Source organism: Felis catus, chromosome B3 (assembly GCF_018350175.1).
Source record: "Felis catus isolate Fca126 chromosome B3, F.catus_Fca126_mat1.0, whole genome shotgun sequence".
NCBI lineage: Eukaryota > Metazoa > Chordata > Mammalia > Carnivora > Felidae > Felis > Felis catus.
This window is the reverse complement of record NC_058373.1, coordinates 11,060,225-11,079,976: the sequence shown is the minus strand read 5'-3', so window position 1 is coordinate 11,079,976 and position 19,752 is coordinate 11,060,225. Positions and strand designations below refer to the sequence as shown.

General features: G+C 48.8%; 1 protein-coding gene and 1 long non-coding RNA gene across 7 annotated transcripts in view; one reads left to right on the top strand and one right to left on the bottom strand.

The window, feature by feature from the left end:
* The window catches only part of SLCO3A1 (solute carrier organic anion transporter family member 3A1), a 312,860-nt gene that overhangs the window by 69,681 nt on the left and 223,427 nt on the right, over nt 1-19,752 (bottom strand). For 4 of the 5 annotated variants that reach the window (XM_023254948.2, XM_023254947.2, XR_006598870.1 and 1 more), the window contains exons 3-4: nt 10,102-10,200; nt 262-525 (exon numbers count right to left, since the gene is read on the bottom strand). In XM_023254948.2, the coding sequence (XP_023110716.2) occupies nt 262-525; nt 10,102-10,200 (363 nt within the window). The remainder of the gene's footprint in view (nt 1-261; nt 526-10,101; nt 10,201-19,752) is intronic. The other variant, XR_006598872.1, reaches the window with a different exon arrangement.
* LOC109500516 lies at nt 4,624-8,877 on the top strand. 2 transcript variants are annotated; one of them, XR_002158089.2, is made up of 2 exons: nt 4,624-5,481; nt 6,099-8,877. It is a non-coding gene; the product is annotated as an uncharacterized LOC109500516 (long non-coding RNA). The 2 variants fall into 2 exon arrangements; XR_002158090.2 differs by having other exon boundaries at nt 6,056-8,877.

Genomic DNA, 19,752 nt, shown 5'->3' with positions numbered 1-19,752 from the left:
GACTGGTCTGCTGCCCCTCTGCTAAGTGGTAGTTACTCTGCCTTTTGTTTTGTTTTGAAACATCAGGTTGTTGATGAAACATCAGGTTGGTTTCTCAGGGCTAAAGGGAAGCAGAGGACCAGAGAAAGCAAACCACGGGAACGAGCGTGGTGCTACCTCAAGCTCCCCGGCACCCAGTCCTGACGGCGAACCTTGCCCCCGGCGGCCTAGCCCCGCCATCACTCTGCCCCCCGCCTCCCGCCACGTCCAAGGCGCTGCTACCTTTCAGCTGCTGAAAGCAGGAGGCGCTGCTGTCCGGCTCCAGGGGGTGCCTCAGGACCCCGTTGCTGGGCTTGGGTCTCTCGTACTCTCTTTCGGGGAGCATGGCCTGCTCGCTCTCCATGGCAGGGTCTGAGTGCGGGGGCAGAGACTGTGGAAACCCGAACATCAAGAGGGAAGAGAAGAAGAGTAAGGCACCACAGAGCAGAAAGCCGCCCCACCAGGCTCCGATCCAGCGGGGGTCATCCGGGGTGATGTCCAGGTTACCTGCAACGAGAAAGAGCAGTGAGGAGGAGGGGCCGCGGCAGGGCCGGGACCTGGCTGAGCTTTCGCGTCGGCTGCACAGACAGGAGAGGGCTCTGGAAACGGCCTGGGGTTGGGGGCGGGGGGGCGCGTGGAAGGGGGGTAGCGGGGACTGGACGCCACACAAAGCTGCCTTTTGTTCCACGTCAGTGCTTCTGTTTCTCCCAAAGCTGAAGGCTGATGGCTTTCCCTCCTTAATTTTCTTGTCTCCTCTGTGTTTCTATCAGTCCAAACAAAAACAGTGAGAAGCCAGACACCCTCTGAATTAAGGCTGGAACCGACTGGCTAGGCAGAGCTGCTGAGGTGCACGGACGAATGCACGAAGGCACACAAGCATTCACGGTCAAGGGTCTATTTTCACTCCGGACGCTCACCGGCACCCCTCAAGCAGCAGCTCATCTGACAGGCCATCCCACACCCCACGCCCCATCTTAAATCGGGTTCCCAGATCACAAAGTGGCGGGGGCGGGGGCACGGAATGAAATCCAGAGCCAGGGAGACCTGGAGTGAAACCCTGCTGCTCGCTTCTCACCGCAGGACCCCAGGCTGGTGATTTGAACCCTCTGTACCTCGCTGACTGACCTGCGGGATGATGAGGAGGAGGACAGTACCTTATGGAGTCTGTGGGGAAGATCAAATGAGCCACACCAGATATAAAGTGCTCAGCAGAGTCCTTGGCACGTGCTTGGGCGTTTCAATGGCGTTAGCCCAATATTTACAGCCGGGGTCCTGTTACCGAACTGCCAGTGGACAGGTTCATTCAAATCCTGATGGTGGCCTGTGGCTTGGACAGTCCTTTATTAGAGAGCTCTGCAGGGCTTAAAGGCAGTGTGCACGTAGTACGGCTGTCTTGTGCTATTACTTCTGTGATTCCTTCTGTGATTCCCCAGCTGAAGTCATGAAGACATAAACTATAGCTTACCCCTCGGTAGATTTCCTTTTTGGGGGGGGGGTCTTTCTCTACAACTGCTTTTCATAGAGCACTCCCAGATGAGCTGCTCAGAAATGTCTCTTTGGTGATAATCGCATGCTTCTGGAGCCCAGAAGGAAATTCTTGGAGACAGGAGCATGGCATATGAGCTAAGAGCTAACAGGGCTGCAGGCCTGGACCAGATGGGTGGACAGGCTTGGGAAGAGGAATGACCACAGACACCGGGTGAGCACTTCACCATTGGCAAAACTCTCCCTGAAGACTCGTCAGTTCCTGCTAATGAAAATCCCAGCCATCATTTACTGAGGGCTTGCTCTGCACCAGGCAGCACGCAGAGTGTATTTTTTTTAAATGTTTATTTACTTTGAGAGAGAGAGAGAGAGAGAGAGAGAGAGAGAGAGAGAGAGAGAACACACGGAGTAGGGGCAGAGAGAGGGAGAAAGAATCCCAAGCAGGCTCTGTGCTATCCAGCTCAGAACCCAACGTGCGGCTCGAACTCACAAATGGTTGAGATCAGGACCTGAGTCGGAATCAAGAGTTGGATGCTTAACCAACTGAGCCACCCAGGCTCTCTATGCAGGGTGTATTCTTACCTGTTCTGACCAACCCTCCCACAACCCTACAAGGTAGAGTCTTCTATGATCCCAATTTTACATAGATAGGAACATCGAGGCTTAGAAAGTTTAGGTACTCTGCCCAAGTTCACAGAGCTGAAGACTGGGCCACAGGCATCCAGATGCCAAGGGCCATGCTCCTTATCACTTTGCTACACGGCCCCTCTGGACTGCCTAAGACTTTGTTTTGGGCTCCCTGAGCGGATGATTAATTCCTGCGCTTTGTGCAATGGGCCGAAGACCACCAACTTTGTCGGCAGGTGGTGAGTTGGCCTTTACAGCATTGGTGGTCTCTCTTCTGGAGGCTTTGACATCAACCCAGCAGCTGCATCTAGGGCAGTACAAAGGACCAGATGCTTTTGCATAGCTGCATGTCAGAGAAGAGAAGGGTATAAGCTTTGGCAGGCTTAGGGGTGAATCACGGCCTTGCTGCTCACTAGCATGGGATGCTGGGCAAGCTACTTACCCTCTCTGAGTCTTAGTTTGATCATTTGCAAAATAAAGCTGACATCCACCCAGATGGCTTGCAAGGAATAAAGGTAATGAGCAAGAATCACTTGAAACATAGTAGGCTCTTAGTATATGGCAGATCCTATTATTTCTACTTATAAGTGTATATTTACAGGAACGGGAATTTCAAGAAACAGGTTTTTTTAAAATATTTGAGAGAGAGAAAGAGAATGAATGAGTGGTGGAGGGGCAGAGAGAGAGAGAGAGACAGACAGACAGACACACACACACACACACACACACACACACACACACACACACACACACAATCCAAAGCAGGGTCCAGGCTCTGAGCTGTCAGCCCAGAGCCCAACACAGGGCTCGAACTCACGAACCGTGAGATCATGGCCTGAGCTGAAGTCGGACACTCAACCGACTGAGCCACCCAGGTGCCCCTGAAACACATTATTTATTTATCTATCTATCTATCTATCTATCTATCTATTTATTTATTTTTTTAAGTATGGGAAAGCTTTCAAAAGGCACGAGGAAACCCAAGGTGATCTTCAAAGCATCCTTATGCAAACGCGAGAAGAGAGAAGAAGTCAGACTGCCTCCGGTAGCTGAGCAGGAAGGATTGTTTCCACCAGTCACTTACAGTGTTTCTTCACCAGCTGCCAAGCAATGAATGAAAACAAAAGACGTAAAAAGGGAGCCCTGGTATCTCCCTCCATTGTCAATGGGCTCCATAAACGGGGAGTTGAAAGCTGGCAGATGTGAGCCAGCAGAGAGAGAGAGAGAGAGAGAAATCCTGGCAGTTGTTTAGGGGGAACAAAATTAGTAGCACGTAGAGAGTCATATTTTAGTTAGGAAGTTAGGGAGTCTCTTCTATGTGTGAGGAAATATCCCAGGGAGAGGGGCTATGGTAGGGAGGCGGATGTTTATGTGCATGTGTCAACTCGCTCCCTGGAGGTATGCGCACGTGCATGGAAAGCCAGCGTTTGCTCATAATTTGTAAGACAGGGAAGAGTATGTGACGTGTGTCAGACCAAGGCCTGCCTGTTACACGCGCCGGGGTGGGAGGTGGGGAGGGATGTAGGAAGGCGTGGTAGGGCGGCAGGGTTTTGTAGATCTAGGAAAATCACAGTTGACCATTTTCGGAAGTACTGATTTTTTTTTTTCCTCCCCTCTCCATCTCAACTATCCCGAGCACTGTGGCAGAGAGAGAAAGAACCTTCTGAGAAGAAACCACTCAGCTTTGGAGCATGCTGCCCTCAGGTCCAGGTTGGGGGTGGAGTTTTAGTCCCGATTTTTTCGTGGTTCACAGGAAGACGATGCTGGAACCCAGCCTGAGACAAGTCCTTGCTGAGGCACCTCCTGAGAGGGGACGGGGGAAATCCCTCCCCACCTGCCTGCCAGTCACCGGTCAGCAGAGGCCAGCATTACCAAAGCTGACGGCGACTTGTCTATGTCAGCTGGCAGGGAATGCGGTGGTAGATGTTACCGAGGTCTTCGTTCGGATCTCCTCGTCTGAGAACACGAGGATTACATCTCCCTTGGGCGTAGCCAGGCACCACAGAACTCTGTCATTGAAATGTGAGCACGGGGACACGTGTCACTTCCGTGGAGAACCACAGGTGAGCCGGCACCTGACTTGTCATGCTCTTTTGCCCTGCCTGATGGTAGAAGCACATGAGATCCTCCGGGGACGGTACCCGAGGTAACGAAGAGTAGACGCACGGTATATACAGCACGAACGAGAAACAAACCTTTAGTGTTACTAAGCAACTACGATCTTGGAGGTGTTTGTTACCACAGCAGAACCAAGCCTACCCTGACTAGTACAAAAGGCTTATTGGGAAATAAAAAGTCATGCTCTTTAGGAACAGTGATCCTGGGAAGGCTTGAAATAGTGAAGTACCATTTCAGGTGCAGGTGGGCAATGGGGTGAAAACCTCTTTGCTTTTCTTGCAATTTGGCCCCCGGGGAGTATCTGGATCTTATTTTCTTCTTCTTCTTCTTCTTTTTTTAAGTTTATTTATTTTGAGAGAGAGAGAATCCCAAGCAGGCTGCACGCTGTCAGTACAGATCCTGATGCAGGGCTCGATCTCACTAACGGTGAGATCATGACCTGAGCTGAAACAAAGAGGTGGACACCTGACCGACTGAACCACCCAGGCGCCCCTGTAGTGTCTTGATCTTAAAACAAATACAGCAGGGTCAGCTTTTTCTGGAAGACTGTGGTCAGTAAGATGTCCAGAACAAAACCAAGAAGCACCCATCTGTCTCGTTTACTTGATATAGCTCATTGCCAATGAAACTGCAACCGTGAAGAAAAAAAAGACACTGGAAAGAATGGGGTGGAGACAGTATCCCAGGCTGGGGGAACAGCCCGAGCAAAGACACGGCATCCTCAGGGGACTCTGAGCAGACTAGCTAAGCTCTACCCAGGCACTCATCAGACCCTTGGCCATTCCAGGCGTGGACAAGTGAAGCAAAGCATCGCTGTGATGGAGAGGTCTGTCTGCCAGGAGATCGGCACAGTCCAGGCCTGCCTTTGCCTCGCTGCCTGTAGGCACGAAGGGTTTCTGCTTTACAACAGCCATCTGTTTCTAACCCTGCCGCGTCTTAGAATCCAACACCTGGAGTGTCTTTGTGGTTTCGTCGGGTAGGCTGAGCACGCTTTTGGCAGTGTTTAGCTTCCTCTGTCGAAGGTCATGTAAACAGATGGGGCTGAGGTTGTCTCCCACTTCTGAGGACTGCTACCATTGTAGGTACGAAAGAACAGTCACTGGGAACAGAGGCAAACCAGTTTAAGACGAAGCAAACAACCAAACCAGCCCATGAGGACACCCGAGACTGTGAGAAGAGCAGGTCAAAGCAAATTTGGGACATTGACTTCTTACTCTCAGGCCACGCTGATGGGTAAGTGATACCATGGCTCTCTGGGCAGTTGTTTTTTTTGTTTGTTTTTCATTTTTTCAGTCCATTTACCTATTTGTCTAACCTATTTTGTGAAGCTTTTGCTATGGGACTCAAGCATTCCAAGAGTATCATTAAGTTACAGACCAAATTAGAAACTGGAGACAGGGAGGGGTTGAGGGTAGAGGAGAGGGCAGCGTGGAATGTTCAGGATCCTGGCTGTTGAGCTAATTAGTCTAACATGAAGGAATCGGGCGAATCCAGCAGCCAGCCCTAGAGTGGCAGGGTGGGAGGCTCTCGGCTGGTTGACCTTTTTCATGAAGGAAACATACAGATATATCTTATTCCAGCTGCAAACACCATGCAGTGGTAGGGGACCGGCTGGTGCATGCCTCAGGAGGGGTCTGTACAGATGTGATGAGGTTAGGTCATCTCAGCAAGGCCTTTGTCCACAGAAGGGGGCAGCCTTTGGAAAGTCCTGGAGAAGTTCCAGGGATGCGGGAGGCCTGGGGTTTGAATCCCGCTAGCTGAGGAAATGAGTTAACCTCTCGCTGACTGTGTGCTTCCTATATACCAGGCACGGTGCTACATGCTTTGCACGATTAACTCTTGTCATCCAGGCCCAGACCCATGAGGAGAAATGCCCTCGGGATCACACAGCTTGGAAGGGGCATAGCTGAGATTTAAATGGAGGTCTGATTCCAGCACCGGAGCTCAGAACTCAAAATCGCTGCATGAGAACACCTCATCTGTTAAGTGGAATAACAGCAGGACCCACCTTCCAATGGGAATGTTCTGTGGTTCAGAAGAGGCCACCTATATACAGCCTTCATAAGGGGTCAGGTCATGGCTGCCGTTACCAATCTGCTTTTGCTAAACCCACTGTTAACGTTGCTCAGTTCAGTGCTTTGGGGCACACGCTGTTACCAAGTCTTTCTCTTTTCTGGGTTCGGTTCTCAACTGGTTTCACTTTTAAAAGATATTCTATGAAAGCAATTCTGGAGGCAGCATCCTTCCTTCCGTGGGGTGTCAGAAGAGGCATCTACCCTTAAGAAGAGGGGCAGAGGGAGCCTGGTGTCTAAACATGGCCAGCAGAGCCCTACTGGGAAGCTGCCCATGGGGTCTCTCCACCCCACAGGTGGCCTGTTCCTACAACCAACCACCTCCCCTCCACACAGACTGCAACCAGCCTCCCTCGCTGCTCTCTCCCTTTCAACCCTGTGCCCTGAGCTGCAGCCAGCCTACATGGAGAGCACACTCTCTCCTCCAACTGCCCCGTGACAAGGGCTCTGCCTTGCTCGCCTCCCCACAAGTTCCAGACCACGGTTTTCCCCAGTCCCCTTCCCGGCTCTCAGCTGGGGTTTCAGAAACACGTGGCTGTGAGTCTGGCCCTTTACATTCAGGCTTCACTTTGGACAGCCCTAAAGAGGGGCTCTGTCTTCACCGGTGAAGAAAAAATAGAGCAGGGTCATCCCTAAAGAATTAAGAACTCCATTCTCAAAATACGGCCCAAATCTGCTCCACAGAGAACAACGAGTTTTAGTCACAAGATTAGAAAATCATCAAAATTGCTGGAAACTGTAAAATTGGATCTTACTCTCCAATAGAATAGAATAAGTTATGTTCTTCTGCCCTCTACTGGTAAAGAGCAGCATCAGCGCTCCCAGAGCCCTCAGCAAGGATGCAAACACAAGATGGTGGTGACTCACGTTGCTCCCTTCTCTTTCCTAGAGACATGCTGGATGGGACTTCTGCTATTAACTCGTGGCGGGAGGAGGGGCAGGCTACCATCAGCAAGATGCCCAGGTGGACTAGAAACGTGCCCCTCTGTCTTATATCCGGGGAGGCTTCAAACTTCCAGTGAACCCAGAACCATGGATGATAGCCCTTCGCACTGGCCCAGAGGGTGAGGACAGATGTTGCCCGGGACTGCGAGCAGGACTCTAGGCTGAGGGAACAGCCTGAGCAAAGGAATGAACGGCACACCGAGGGGAACCATGAATGAACCAAAGGTCCACCCCTTGGTCATTCCAGGCACAGAGAAAAGATGCTATTTCATTCCCAGGAGAGAGCTTCCATTGCTCAGAAGACATGGGTTTTATACAGATACACCCCTTGGACTGGGTACATCCCTGTTCCCCCCACCCCAGGCCTCAGTTTCCTCATTTGTACAATGAAAGGGCTGGAAAAGAATGATGTGAGGTCCTTTCTGGCTCAGAGATTCTGGTAACTAACCCACGGGCCTTAACCTACGGGGACCACTGCCTACACGCTGAGGGCAGAATATGCTTCTTGGCCACTTGCCCTCTTCTTCCAGGCAGGCTTCCCCATTGCACGGAGCATGCAACCCCCTCCCCTCACCCTCTTTTGTGATTCTTATCTTGTACTGCCTTTGGCACAGTGGTGGAAGCTTTTTTGTTCATGCAATCAAAATGGCGGCCAACTCCCACCACGTGTTGGTTCTCTGACCAGGCTTCTGCTCGTCCTCGGGCTCACTAGGAGCGGGGGTTCAAAGGTCAACCCACTGCTACAACACAGCAGCATCCAACCACCTCCTGAACAAACCCAGCACTTGAAAAGAATAAGTAAATAAAGCTGCATTTGCTTCCTTTTTTCCCTCCCCACTTGGATATTCGTCACATCATTAGCTACAAGTAAATATATCAGTGGGATTAATGGAGTGAATCACAAAGCAACCTGATTAGATTGAAAACCACACTATTTCTTTGGGGTGAACTGGTAAATTTAGCACTGCCCAGAGATGATGGATTGAGAAACCAGGAATGGAGCTCTTATTGATCTTGAGAATAGATCGGTACGAGAAGGAGAGGCTGGGATGGCTTCCTGCGCTCGGTTCTCCGAGAGACAGGAATCATGGCTTCTCTGCCCACTGAACTGCACAGAAATAGCGTGTGCTGTTCTGGGCTCATAGTCGGAGTCGTGACCACACGCGGTAGGTAGTGTCCAAGATGGCCACCAACGATCCTACCCCTGGTATTCACGTCCTTTCTCCGGAGTGTAAACCAGAACCCTCCAGTGTGAACCCTCCAGAAGGCAGAAGCAATGACTTGCCACTTCTGAGACGAGGTTACAAACAGACCATGGCTCTGGTCTCAGCTGCTCTCTCTCACCTTCTTTTGGGTTGTTTGCTCTGGGGGAACCCTGGTGAGGGAGCCCTGTAGAGAGACCCATGGATGCGAGCCTGAACGTGGATCCTCCAAGGCCTGCCAACAGCCTTGGAAGTGAACTTACGAGCGGAAGCTCCCCGGGCTGAGCTCTGAGATGACTGGAGGCCATGTCGACATCCTGACTGCAGCCTCATGGGAGACGCCAAATCAGAACCACCCAACCAAGATGCTCCTGGATTCCGGACCCACAGAAATAAACTATAATGGGATAGCTGTCTGTTGTTTTAAGTCACTAAGTTTGGGGTAATCTGTCACACAGCAGTAGGAGACTAAGATGTCACATGACTTTTGCTTTGGCCACTAAAACGTGAGGAGAAGCTTCAAGAGCCAGCACGCACCTCGCCACAGCCTGGTTTCCTGTGCAGGAACTGGGCAACTGGGCAGGCTGGGGTCAGATGAAACTTCCGTGGGCCAGGTCCTGGAGTGTCCCTGATGAGCTGTGTCTCATCCTCCCCAGCACTGCCAGCCTGCACTGGGTATGTAGCATGCCCGAGAAATCAACTTCGGTTGTATAAAATCAGTTAAGGGGCGGGGGGTGGGGGCTCGATCAGTAAAGCGTCCGCCTTTGGCCCAAGTCATTATCTCACGGTTTGGGAGTTTGAGCCCCGTGTCAGGCTTTGTGCTGACAGTGTAGGGACTGGGACCTGCTTTTGATTCTGTGTCTCCCACTGTCTCTACCCCTCCCCCACTTGTGCTCTCTCTCAAAAATATTTTAAAAATAAATTAATTAAATTAAATACTTAACATTTGGGAACTGTGTGTTACCACTGCATAACCTAGCCTATCTAACTAACCCACCGTCAGCTCAAAGTGTGCCGAGGGTTGGGCAGGGGCGGGTGGGCATTTGCAGAGTAATCTGAAAATTACCCTTGCTCCTCCTGCTAGGATCACAAGAAGAGTTGCTCGAAATGGTTTTGAGGTATGGTCTGTTTCCTCATAAAGGCCACCACAACACTACCTTACAGAAAGAAGTTTCAAATCTTCTGTCTCATTGACCCCCTGGGTCCACTCGTATTTCCAGAGCATGTTCAGAAAGCAGGGTTCTCAGATACGTAAATGGACCGACATTCGGTGAGAAAATGCCAGGCGTTGCCACGTCTATCCTCTCGTTTAATGCTTACAAGAGCCTTGCGAGGCAGATACAATTATTGTTACCCTTCATTGACAGATGAGGACGATCCAGATTCGAGGAGTAAAATCAACTCCAGGGATTATTCGGCCCCCGGGTAGACGCTGGTGGAGTACACACTGGATCCCAGGCCATGGGAGCCAACACTCACGCTCCTTCCCTCGACCTCTGCTGAGCCAGCAGCTACAGCTCCATGCATGGAGCCTGCCCCTACTAGCAAGGTTTTAGAACCCAAAGGCTGAAGGCTCCCTTACGACGGAGGGCATGCTTACGGATGGCGATAAAAAGTTGAGATACACTCCTTACTTGTGTCGATGAAGACTGCATCCACATAGATTTTGGTACAGAAAGAGCCCAGGATAAATCCACAGGCTGGTCCAAATACCAGCATCGTGAACAGGATTCCTGAAAGAAGATGAAACAGAGATTAGATTTAAAAAAAAAAAAAAAAAAAAAAAAAGGCAGCTGATGACCAAAAGAATCCAAGGTCAAGGATATTATTTCACATTGACCAGATAAGAAATCTGATTATATAAATGCCATTAGGAATTAGTCAAAAAAAGTCCCAGTACTGAAGCACTGTTATGCAAGACTTCTCTGGTTTTTTGGTAGGTTGCACTGAATATTCGTGGGCCCTGAGAGCGCTTACTTTTAGAGGACTCCCTCCCACACCGTATCAACCAAATTAAAATACACCCACGTCTGTCATTAAATTGTTTCTGTCATAAACATTTTTGAAAGGATTTTTATAATTTTGCTTTCACATTTATTTGGCTTTATGTAATTCATTTAATTTATGGTTGGCTAAGATTTCTCAACACTCGCTGTATGAATTCAGGAATTGTTGTGAAGTGAGAAAAGTCAAAACCACAAATTATTTTCAAATGTAATAAAATGTTTATGGGCATTAATTTCTCAAAAAACCAGAGCTGACATAATGGTATGCTTTGAGAACATTTAATTAGATGTTTTATTCATTTTAATTTTGCAGTTTCCCCCTCCATATTTTGGAGTTACTATCTATTACTGTAATAGTGGTTAGGATTCAAGCTTTTCCATAGGACTTGAGAAGACAGTACTAGACATGTACTTAAGTATCTGATGGAGACAGAACCTGAGATTTTGCACAAACCTTTTTATTCATTCTGGAAAAGGTACTGAGCCCAGACTAAAACCCACAGGCTGTATCCGTTCAACTAAATTTCAGTTCCGTAGAACATGCCATGAGCAATGACAGTTACCAAGGCCCTGGGAATAAAAATAGCAGTGAAAAAGTGGCCTTTCCCTCAAGAAGCTGGTTGGCTGTGGAGACAGACAATACGTGGCTTGATCCGACCCAAGCAGATAACCCAAAAGATGGGTGTTAACAGTCCACGTGCACACAGGAAGAACAAAGTTGGAGATGAATTCAATCAAAGGGAACCCGAGCTCAGTGGAGAGTACTTGTGGTCTGCTCACAGGAGTAGACGAATTCATCCTGATTTCTCTCGGTGATGTCAACATGGAACCACTCAAATATTCATTCATGCACTCAATATTTATCAAGCTCCTTCTATGTGTCAAGCAGCAGTCGGAGGGATGGAGATTTAGTATTGGACCAAAAGTTAAGAATCTTAACCTTCCAGAGAGCTCATTGTCTTAGAGGTGGAGAGAAAACATAAACTATAGGCAGGAGCTCATCTGGTTTATACATACTTGGCAAAGGAAGCCATGTCTTCCCCATTTATAGACAGAAACCCAGACCCCAAAGCAATCATTTGAAGATAGCTTAGAAGGGGGTATTGTTTGATAAAGGAAGGACTGAAAAGAGAATGGTTTCGATCACGGAAATGGAGCTAAATCCACTCTTGGTGAAATCCTACTCTGTGATTTGGAGCAATCTAGAAGTTCTAGAGTCTCACATCGAAGTTCTAGAGTCTCACACAGAAGTTCTAGAGTCTCAAAACACCTGCTCCCATAGCCAGAGACCCCCCAATTTCACAGTTATTCCTGTTTATAAGAATCTTGACAGGATGAATATGCACCTCATTAGTACACTGGCTCTGGTTTGTCACAACTTAGATTAAGACAACTAAGTGGAGGAAGTTGAGAAAGTTTGGGGGTATTATTGGAAAAGTCTAGAATATAGGCATCTTTCAGATATGGGCAAGAATTAGGGGGGGCTCTCCTTAGCCGGGTAGAGTTAGGGACCAGAGCTACTCTTGGCCCTATTCCCTGAAGAGATGCAGAGAAAGACCAAGACCCAGGGGGCAGGGGTGGGGGCGTGGACAGGGAGGTTTCCAAGGCAAGAGCAGCACCCAACGTAGCCTGAAGGGATTTCTGCTTCAGGGCAAAACTGTGAGGCCAGCCATGTCCTGCCATCCAGGCTATGGGCGGAGGTGAGCCACTGGTCAGTCATGGTACCCTAAAAGATGGCTACGAGCAAACCATCTGCTCAGGTAGTTCCAAAAGGAAGGGGCACGGGAGACAGGACCACAATTCTCCTGCCAAGGGCCCTGCAACTACCCTGTGACTCACTGCTGATATCCCAGCAGTCACTCTGAGCCCCCCAGACACCCCCCACCCCTTGGGATGTCACGCTTTCTCTCATACCCATTAAATAAAACACCCAATCAATGTAATAACCACCGATGCATCCCCTAGAGATTGAGCAATGCAAGTTACAGCTAATCCTTAACAGGTCAAAGGTCTAAGCTTTGAGTATCGTTGGAAGAAACAACTGATGTGCTGAAGAGGTTGTGGAGACTATTCGGTAATTTTGACCCCACTTGGGGACAGTGGAGAGTCTGGATAGGTCAGTCCTTCATGGAACAGCTGGGGACCCCAGGCCCCGGGACTCCTGTCCTCATGGCAAGTTGTAACACAGAAGAAGGGGCATCCCTCAATCTCGGCTGCCCACGGGAGCCCCACGGAAACCCCACACAGAGGCCAGCCAGCCATTCTGGAAGCTCGGGTGGGCACAGACCTCCCATGGAGACACCACGCACCGAGGCGTCCTCTCCATCAGCCAAGAACTCCAGTCCCTCTAGGAGAGGACAAGGGTTTCCAAGGTGTTGGGGTTGTGGCTTTCCATTTTCACAGGATGGAGTCCTCCTGCAATGCCAGAGAAACCTGATAGGACCCAATTCCAAAAACCAACATAAGATACAGAACACGTGTATTTAAAAATTTTTTTTAAATGTTTATTTATTTTGAGAGAGAGAGAGAGAGAAAGAGCGAGAGAGGGGCAGAGGGAGAGAGAAAAAAAAAAAAACCCAAGCAGGCTTTGCACCATCAGCTCAGAGCCTGACGCGGGGCTTGAACTCACGAACCGCGAGATCATGACCTGAGCAGAGATCAAGAGTGTGAAGCTTAACCGACTGAGCCACCCAGGCGCCCTGAACACATTGTAGTTTTTGTATGAAGGGTGTTTCCCCCGTCAGCTGAAACCTCTAGGGGCATCTTCTAAGCAGCTCTTCCTCAGAGAGATGTCAAGGAAACCTTCAATACAAATTCTCAAAATATTTTCCAAGGAACAGTCCAGTAGTGACGTGGGCGGGGGTCTTCACGCATCAGGAAACACCCTTTTTCCACTTCAGTTAATATCTTAGGATAACAAGTCAAATAAAAGCAGCATCACAGAGCACAACCCTGGGTCTTTAGGGGAACGCTATCCCCCAGAGAGGGTATGAGGTGGGCTACAATCTTACAGATGGGTACTTCTGAACGCGCTTCCTTGCCTTCCTTTCGATTCATCCTCCTAGGCTGCGATTTTTTTCTTGTTTAACGAAACCACTTCAAATGTTCTGCCCAAACGGACGGGAAAAAGACCGTCCAGTGCTAAAATTCACCATCCCTGTGCAGTAACTGCCTTCAGGACAGGAGAGGATGTGCTTCGTGGCTCAGTGCTGCCCCCTGCTGCCGGCCAGATTCACCGACACTAGAAGGGGAGGGACGATGAGGGAGAGCAGAAATTGAGTCACGGAAAAGCCACTAAAGGTGAAGGGTCCATTCCGCCCTGCTACCCCGGGCCCTGCCGTTTACACCTGTAACCTCCTGTCATCTTTTCAATGACTCGGGGAGATCTGCTGTGCCCATTTCACAGAAGAAGAAACAATCTCAGAGAGGTTTCACACCTCACTCCCAACACAAAGCTAGACAGACAGCATAGCCAGGATCTCAAGTCAGGTTTCTCCCACCCGCTACGGGGAAAACCACATTAGAGGCGGCTCAGGAGAGAGCCACGGGCCCCCTGCATTTACATCCTAGCTCCACGGACCTTGGGCAAGGTATATCGAACCTCTTTGTGCCTCACTTTTTCTTCTGTAAAATGGGAATATTACACCCACTTCACGGGACTGTGCCAAGGATTTAATGACCCAGTTATTTGTAAAGTTCTTAGAACAGTGTCAGACACACAGAAAGAGCCATGGAAGCGTCTGTTAAACAAGAGACGTCTGCGTCTCTTCTGTTACAATGAATTACATGCGGGTTCTCAGCCCTCCTCTTTCCAAAGTACCACCACCCGCCATGCCTGTTTCCTAAAGCCACCATCAGGGGAGAGGGGCTGGAGCCGGGAGCACACCAGGCCCCAGGGAGGGCTCCTACTGGGAAGCAGCTATCACCCTCAGCTACACCAGGGCCCAGACAGACTGGCCATCCAGAGTCCACTCCTCTGCTCCGCCTGCCTGTTCGCCAGCACGTCCTGGCGGTGACCTGGCTTCCTAGGCACGTGGAGACCGAACAAAGGTCCAGGGGGAATGGGATGACTTCTGTGTACCTCTGGCATCCTGGTCTAAACACAGGTCCCCTCTGTGAATCAGATTAGTGTAACTCTGCAGTTTCCAAACTGTGTACAGAGGCACCTGGGGAGGGGGGGTAGTACCACAATGAACTCACGGGGGTGCCGCAAGACATTTTAAGGTTTTTTGTTTTTTTAATTTTTTAAATGTTTATTTTTGAGACAGAGAGAGATAGAGCATGAGTGGGAGAGGGGCAGAGAGAGAGGGAGACACAGGATCCGAAGGAGGCTCCAGGCTCCCAGCTGTCAACACAGAGCCCGACACGGGGCTCAAACTCACAGACCATGAGATCGTGACCTGAGCCGAAGTCTGACGCTCAACCGACTGAGCCACCCAGGCGCCCCGAAGATATTTTTTTTTTCCTGAAGTTTATTTATTTTGAGAGAGAGAGGGAGAGAGACAATCCCAAGCAGGCTCTGCACGGTCAGCGCAAAGCCCGACGTGCGGCTCGATCTCACGAACCGCGAGATCATAATCCGAGCCGAAACCACGAGTCGGATACTTCGCTGACTGAGCCACCCAGGCGCCCCAGATATTTTAAGTTTTTGAGGGAAACCCCAACAATAGTTGACATGTGTTAGGCGCCATGCATGAAACTACTCACTCGAGGTACCCGGTGGGTTTCAACGCTGGATCGAGCTACATACGTTCTTTTCAACTAACTCCTCTTTGTGAACTGGGTCTTCTGTAGTTGCTGGGACAAACAGCAAACATTGTGTGGAAATCAATGTGCAGCAGGAAACAAGCGTAGGGGAGTCCAATCGAATTCCAAGCTGTGCAAAACTGTGCAGTCCCCTTGCAGCGACCCACATCCCATTATTACGTGGCTAGATTTATTTACAAATAAAATAAAAATATTTTTTCTTTTGACAGATGTGTATTAGTTTTTCCGACATTTATCAAGTAGTTGGAACCTAACTTGGCTGATAAACAAAACAGCTAGATATGTCTTTCAGACTCAGGGCTCTGTAAACAATGTAATTAGGATACAAAGGGCAGATTGAACTAAGAAAGTCTGGCGACCTCTGGTGTAGCCACCCCATTTCCAAGTTAGCACTGGCCCTCTTTGTTTTTGTTTTTGTTTTTTTTAATTTTTTTTTTCAACGTTTATTTATTTTTGGGACAGAGAGAGACAGAGCACGAACGGGGGAGGGGCAGAGAGAGAGGGAGACACAGAATCAGAAGCAGGCTCCAGGCTCCGAGCCACCAGCCCAGAGCCCGACGCGGGGCTCGAACTCCCGGACCGCGAGATCGTGACCTGGCTGAAGTCGGACGCTTAACCGACTGTGCCACCCAGGCGCCCCTACACTGGCCCTCTTTGGATGCTGGGGCAGACCGGATGAGTGGGCCACGGATTTTGCCCCCCAGAAGCTTGCTGCCTTCCTAGAGAGAACTTCAACCCTGCATTGTTGGTCATTCTAGATACATTAATGGCACCTACTAGGTGCCAGGCACGGTGCAAGCAGCTGGGACACATTCGTGAACAAAACGGACAAAATCCCCGCTTTCCCGTGGAGTCTGTGCTGTGTAAGAAGGGCCACCAACAGACCACCCCACCATGCAAGGTCAGGGGTGGTGCCAAAGAGGAAAGCCGTTGCACGAAGGAGCAGAGCCCCTGAAAGACCTCACATGCAACCAAGTCTTGGACGTCACATTAGCACTCCGACTGATGTGCCGCCACACCGTGTGGGAAGCCGGCTATTGGCCCCTAAAGACGGCCACGTCCTAATCTCTAGGACCTGTAACTGCTACCTTCAATGACCAAAGAGAATTAAGGCTACAGATGGAAGGAAGGTGGCTCATCAGTTGACTTCCAGATAAAGTCTGATAAAGTCGGACTACCCCCGAGGGCTCAATCATGAGGGGTCCTTTCGATGCAAAAGGAGAAAGAAGATTCTGGAGGATGGGGTCATGAGCCCAGGAACAGGGCCGCCTCTAGAAGCTGGAAAAGGCAAGACAATGGATTCTCCCTTCCAGAGAGAATTCTCTAGAAGACGACAGCCTCCCCCATCCCCCGCCCACCTTGATTTTAGCTCAGAGAAAATACCTTGTGGGCTTCTGACCTCTAGAATGGGAAGATCATAAATTTGTGTTATTTTAAGCCACTAAGTCTGTGGTAACTCATTACAGCCGTAATAGGAAACTAATGCAACCCATTAAGCAAATTTGAGTAAATTCTCAGACCTTACAACTATAAATATCCACGTGACTCTCCAAGAACAGGATATTGCACGAAGTTGTTTGTTAATTACTTGACTGTGGAACATTTTTTGTGGGGCATTTTTCAGAGCTGGTGTTGACTGGGGCACAGTCATAGAGAAGCTGGAGGAGACTCCAAGCCCTAGGAGACAGAGATGGGTTTTATTCTTTTTTCTATTCTTGGTTTGGCCCAGTGTGATGAAAAGTTAGTTCACTATTGAAAGGGTGCATGGAAAAGAATGCTAGTTACAGCAATGCCATAAAAAGAGGGAGTGAGCAACTCTCCTTGGCTGTGGCTGTGCCCAAGCCCAGCCCCCATCCTACTATATCCCTGGACGATGTTCACTGCACGAGTCTCACAGCACTGGGGACGCTCCCATCAAAGTGCCTCCTTCTAGATGCAATGCACCAAGGGGACCTGTGTGACAGAGAGGGCCAGGACAGACACATAGAACCAGAAGAATTTGGAAAATCCAAATGGAGAGGCGCCTGGATGGCTCAGTCGGTTAAGCATCCAGCTCCGGCTCAGGTCATGATCTCACAGTTTGTGGGTTCAAGCCCCGTGTCTGGCTCTGTGCTGACAGCTCAGAGCCTGGAACCTGCTTCGGATTCTCTCTCTCTCTCTCTCTCTCTCTCTCTCTCTCTCTCTCAAAAATAAATAAGCGTTAAAAAAAATCCAAATGGAGACATCGATTTAGAATTCACTGGCCCTGGAAGAATTAGTCAACTTTATTATACTACTGATATACGATCATTAATGAAAATACTAAAACATTTTTTGTTTGTATAATGTGGCATACTGATTCTAATTTTATAGAAATCTTGAGGGGCAAGAGCAGCCTAGACACCTTTTAATAAGAATTGTCCAGACTTGCCCTACTGAATATTAGGACTTACTTTATTTTTATTTTACTTCATTTCACTTTTCAGGACTTCTTTTCAAAGCTATCATGATAGGGGCGACTGGGTGGCTCAGTGGGTTGAGCCTCTGACTTCGGCTCAGGTCACGATCTCACAGTTCGTGAGTTCGAGCCCCGCATCGGGCTCTGTGCTGACAGCTCAGAGCCTGGAGACTGCTTCGGATTCTGTGTCTCCCTCTCTCTCTGACCCTCCCCTGATCATGCTCTGTCTGTCTCTGTCTCAAAAATAAATAAACATTAAAAAATATTTAAACATAATAAAGCTATCATGATTAAGACAGTGTGTTTCTGGCTTAGGGAACAAATATACCCATGAAGTAGTGGAGAAAGCCCAGAAAACAGAGTCACGCTTAGGTGGACACCTGATTTATGGTAAAGTGTACATACAAAGCAGCAAGGAAAAGGATGATCTTTTCCATAAATGGTGCTGGGGCAACTTCAACTTAGAGTGGCGGGGGGCGGGGGGGGGGGGCGCGGCACGGGGAAGCCAGTCTCACAACACATGCAAAAATCATTTCCAGGGAGATCAGAGACCTGTGTGTGAAAAGCAAAATAATAAAACTTGTGAAACATAACAGACAAAAGTAGTATCATGATGTAGGGGTAGGGAAAGATTTCTTAAACCAAACAAAGAAAGCACTAGCCGTATAAGTAAAGCTTGATAAACTGGTCTACATTAAAATTAAGAAGGTCATTCATCAGATTCACCAAGAAAGCCCACTGAGAAAGTGAAAATGTGGGAAAATATATGTGCAACGTACATCCTTAAGAAACACACACAAGAGGGGCGCCTGGGTGGCGCAGTCGGTTGGGCGTCCGACTTCAGCCAGGTCACGATCTCGCGGTCCGTGGGTTCGAGCCCCGCGTCGGGCTCTGGGCTGATGGCTCAGAGCCTGGAGCCTGTTTCCGATTCTGTGTCTCCCTCTCTCTCTGCCCCTCCCCCGTTCATGCTCTGTCTCTCTCTGTCCCAAAAATAAATTAAAAAAAAAAAAACGTTGAAAAAAAAATTAAAAAAAAGAAACACACACAAGAATCAGAGGGCTCATGTCTAGACTTTATAAAGATTACTATAAACTCGTAGAAAAAAAAGACAAACCAGTTGGAAAGGGGACAGAAACCTTAGCAGGTACCTCAGAAAAGAGGGAATTCAAATGAACAACGGACTAGGACAAAGATGTTCAAGCTCATTAGAATTCAGGGACATGTGAATTACACCCCAGTGAAACGTCCTTAACCACATCAGCTAGTTAAAGAGCTTTGACAATACTGAATGTTGGCAAAGATGTGGGGAACGTGGGACGCTTGCACACTGCTGGTAGGCGTGTAAACTGGACAGCCCCTTTGGAAAAACTTTGACAGTATCTGAAAAACTGAAGATAAACTTACACCACGACCCACCATTCCAACTCTAAGGTAAATACCCTACAGAAAGTCTGACATGTACTGGGAGACATATCCAAGAATGCTCGTATGGAACTGGAGACAACCCAGTACCCATCAATAATAGTAGGACAGAGAAACACACGGGGACATCTCCATCCTCTAGAATTACTCTACAGCGAAGAAAAACCATCGATCGGCAACACGGATGAGGCTTCAAAGACACAATGCCGAGCAGAAGAACACAGGCAAGACTGAACGCTCGTCTGATTCTACTTATACAGAATTCCAAGCAACAAAATCAAACCATTTAGTGATATATAACTAGGTAGTCAGCACATTATGAAAAAACAGGGAAATGAATAGAAGTCAGGACTGTGGTTGCTGCTTGCCAGGGACGGAGGGAAGAAGAGAACTGTGATCTTCAAGGAGGCAGGGGGTGGGAGGTGGGTGTGGTGGGGGTGGTTCTGGGGTGCTGGTTTTGTGTCTGGTCTGGTTACAGGCTACATGCATGTTTGTTTCACAACAATTTGTTAAACTGTAGTATGTTTTCTGCACAAAAATATGGCTGTTACATTTGTCACATATCACATGCATCTACAACATAAGTACTTATATACAAACAGCTACTCATTTTCTCGAAGCTGTACCCAGCCAATCTCAGAAACTCTCCAGAG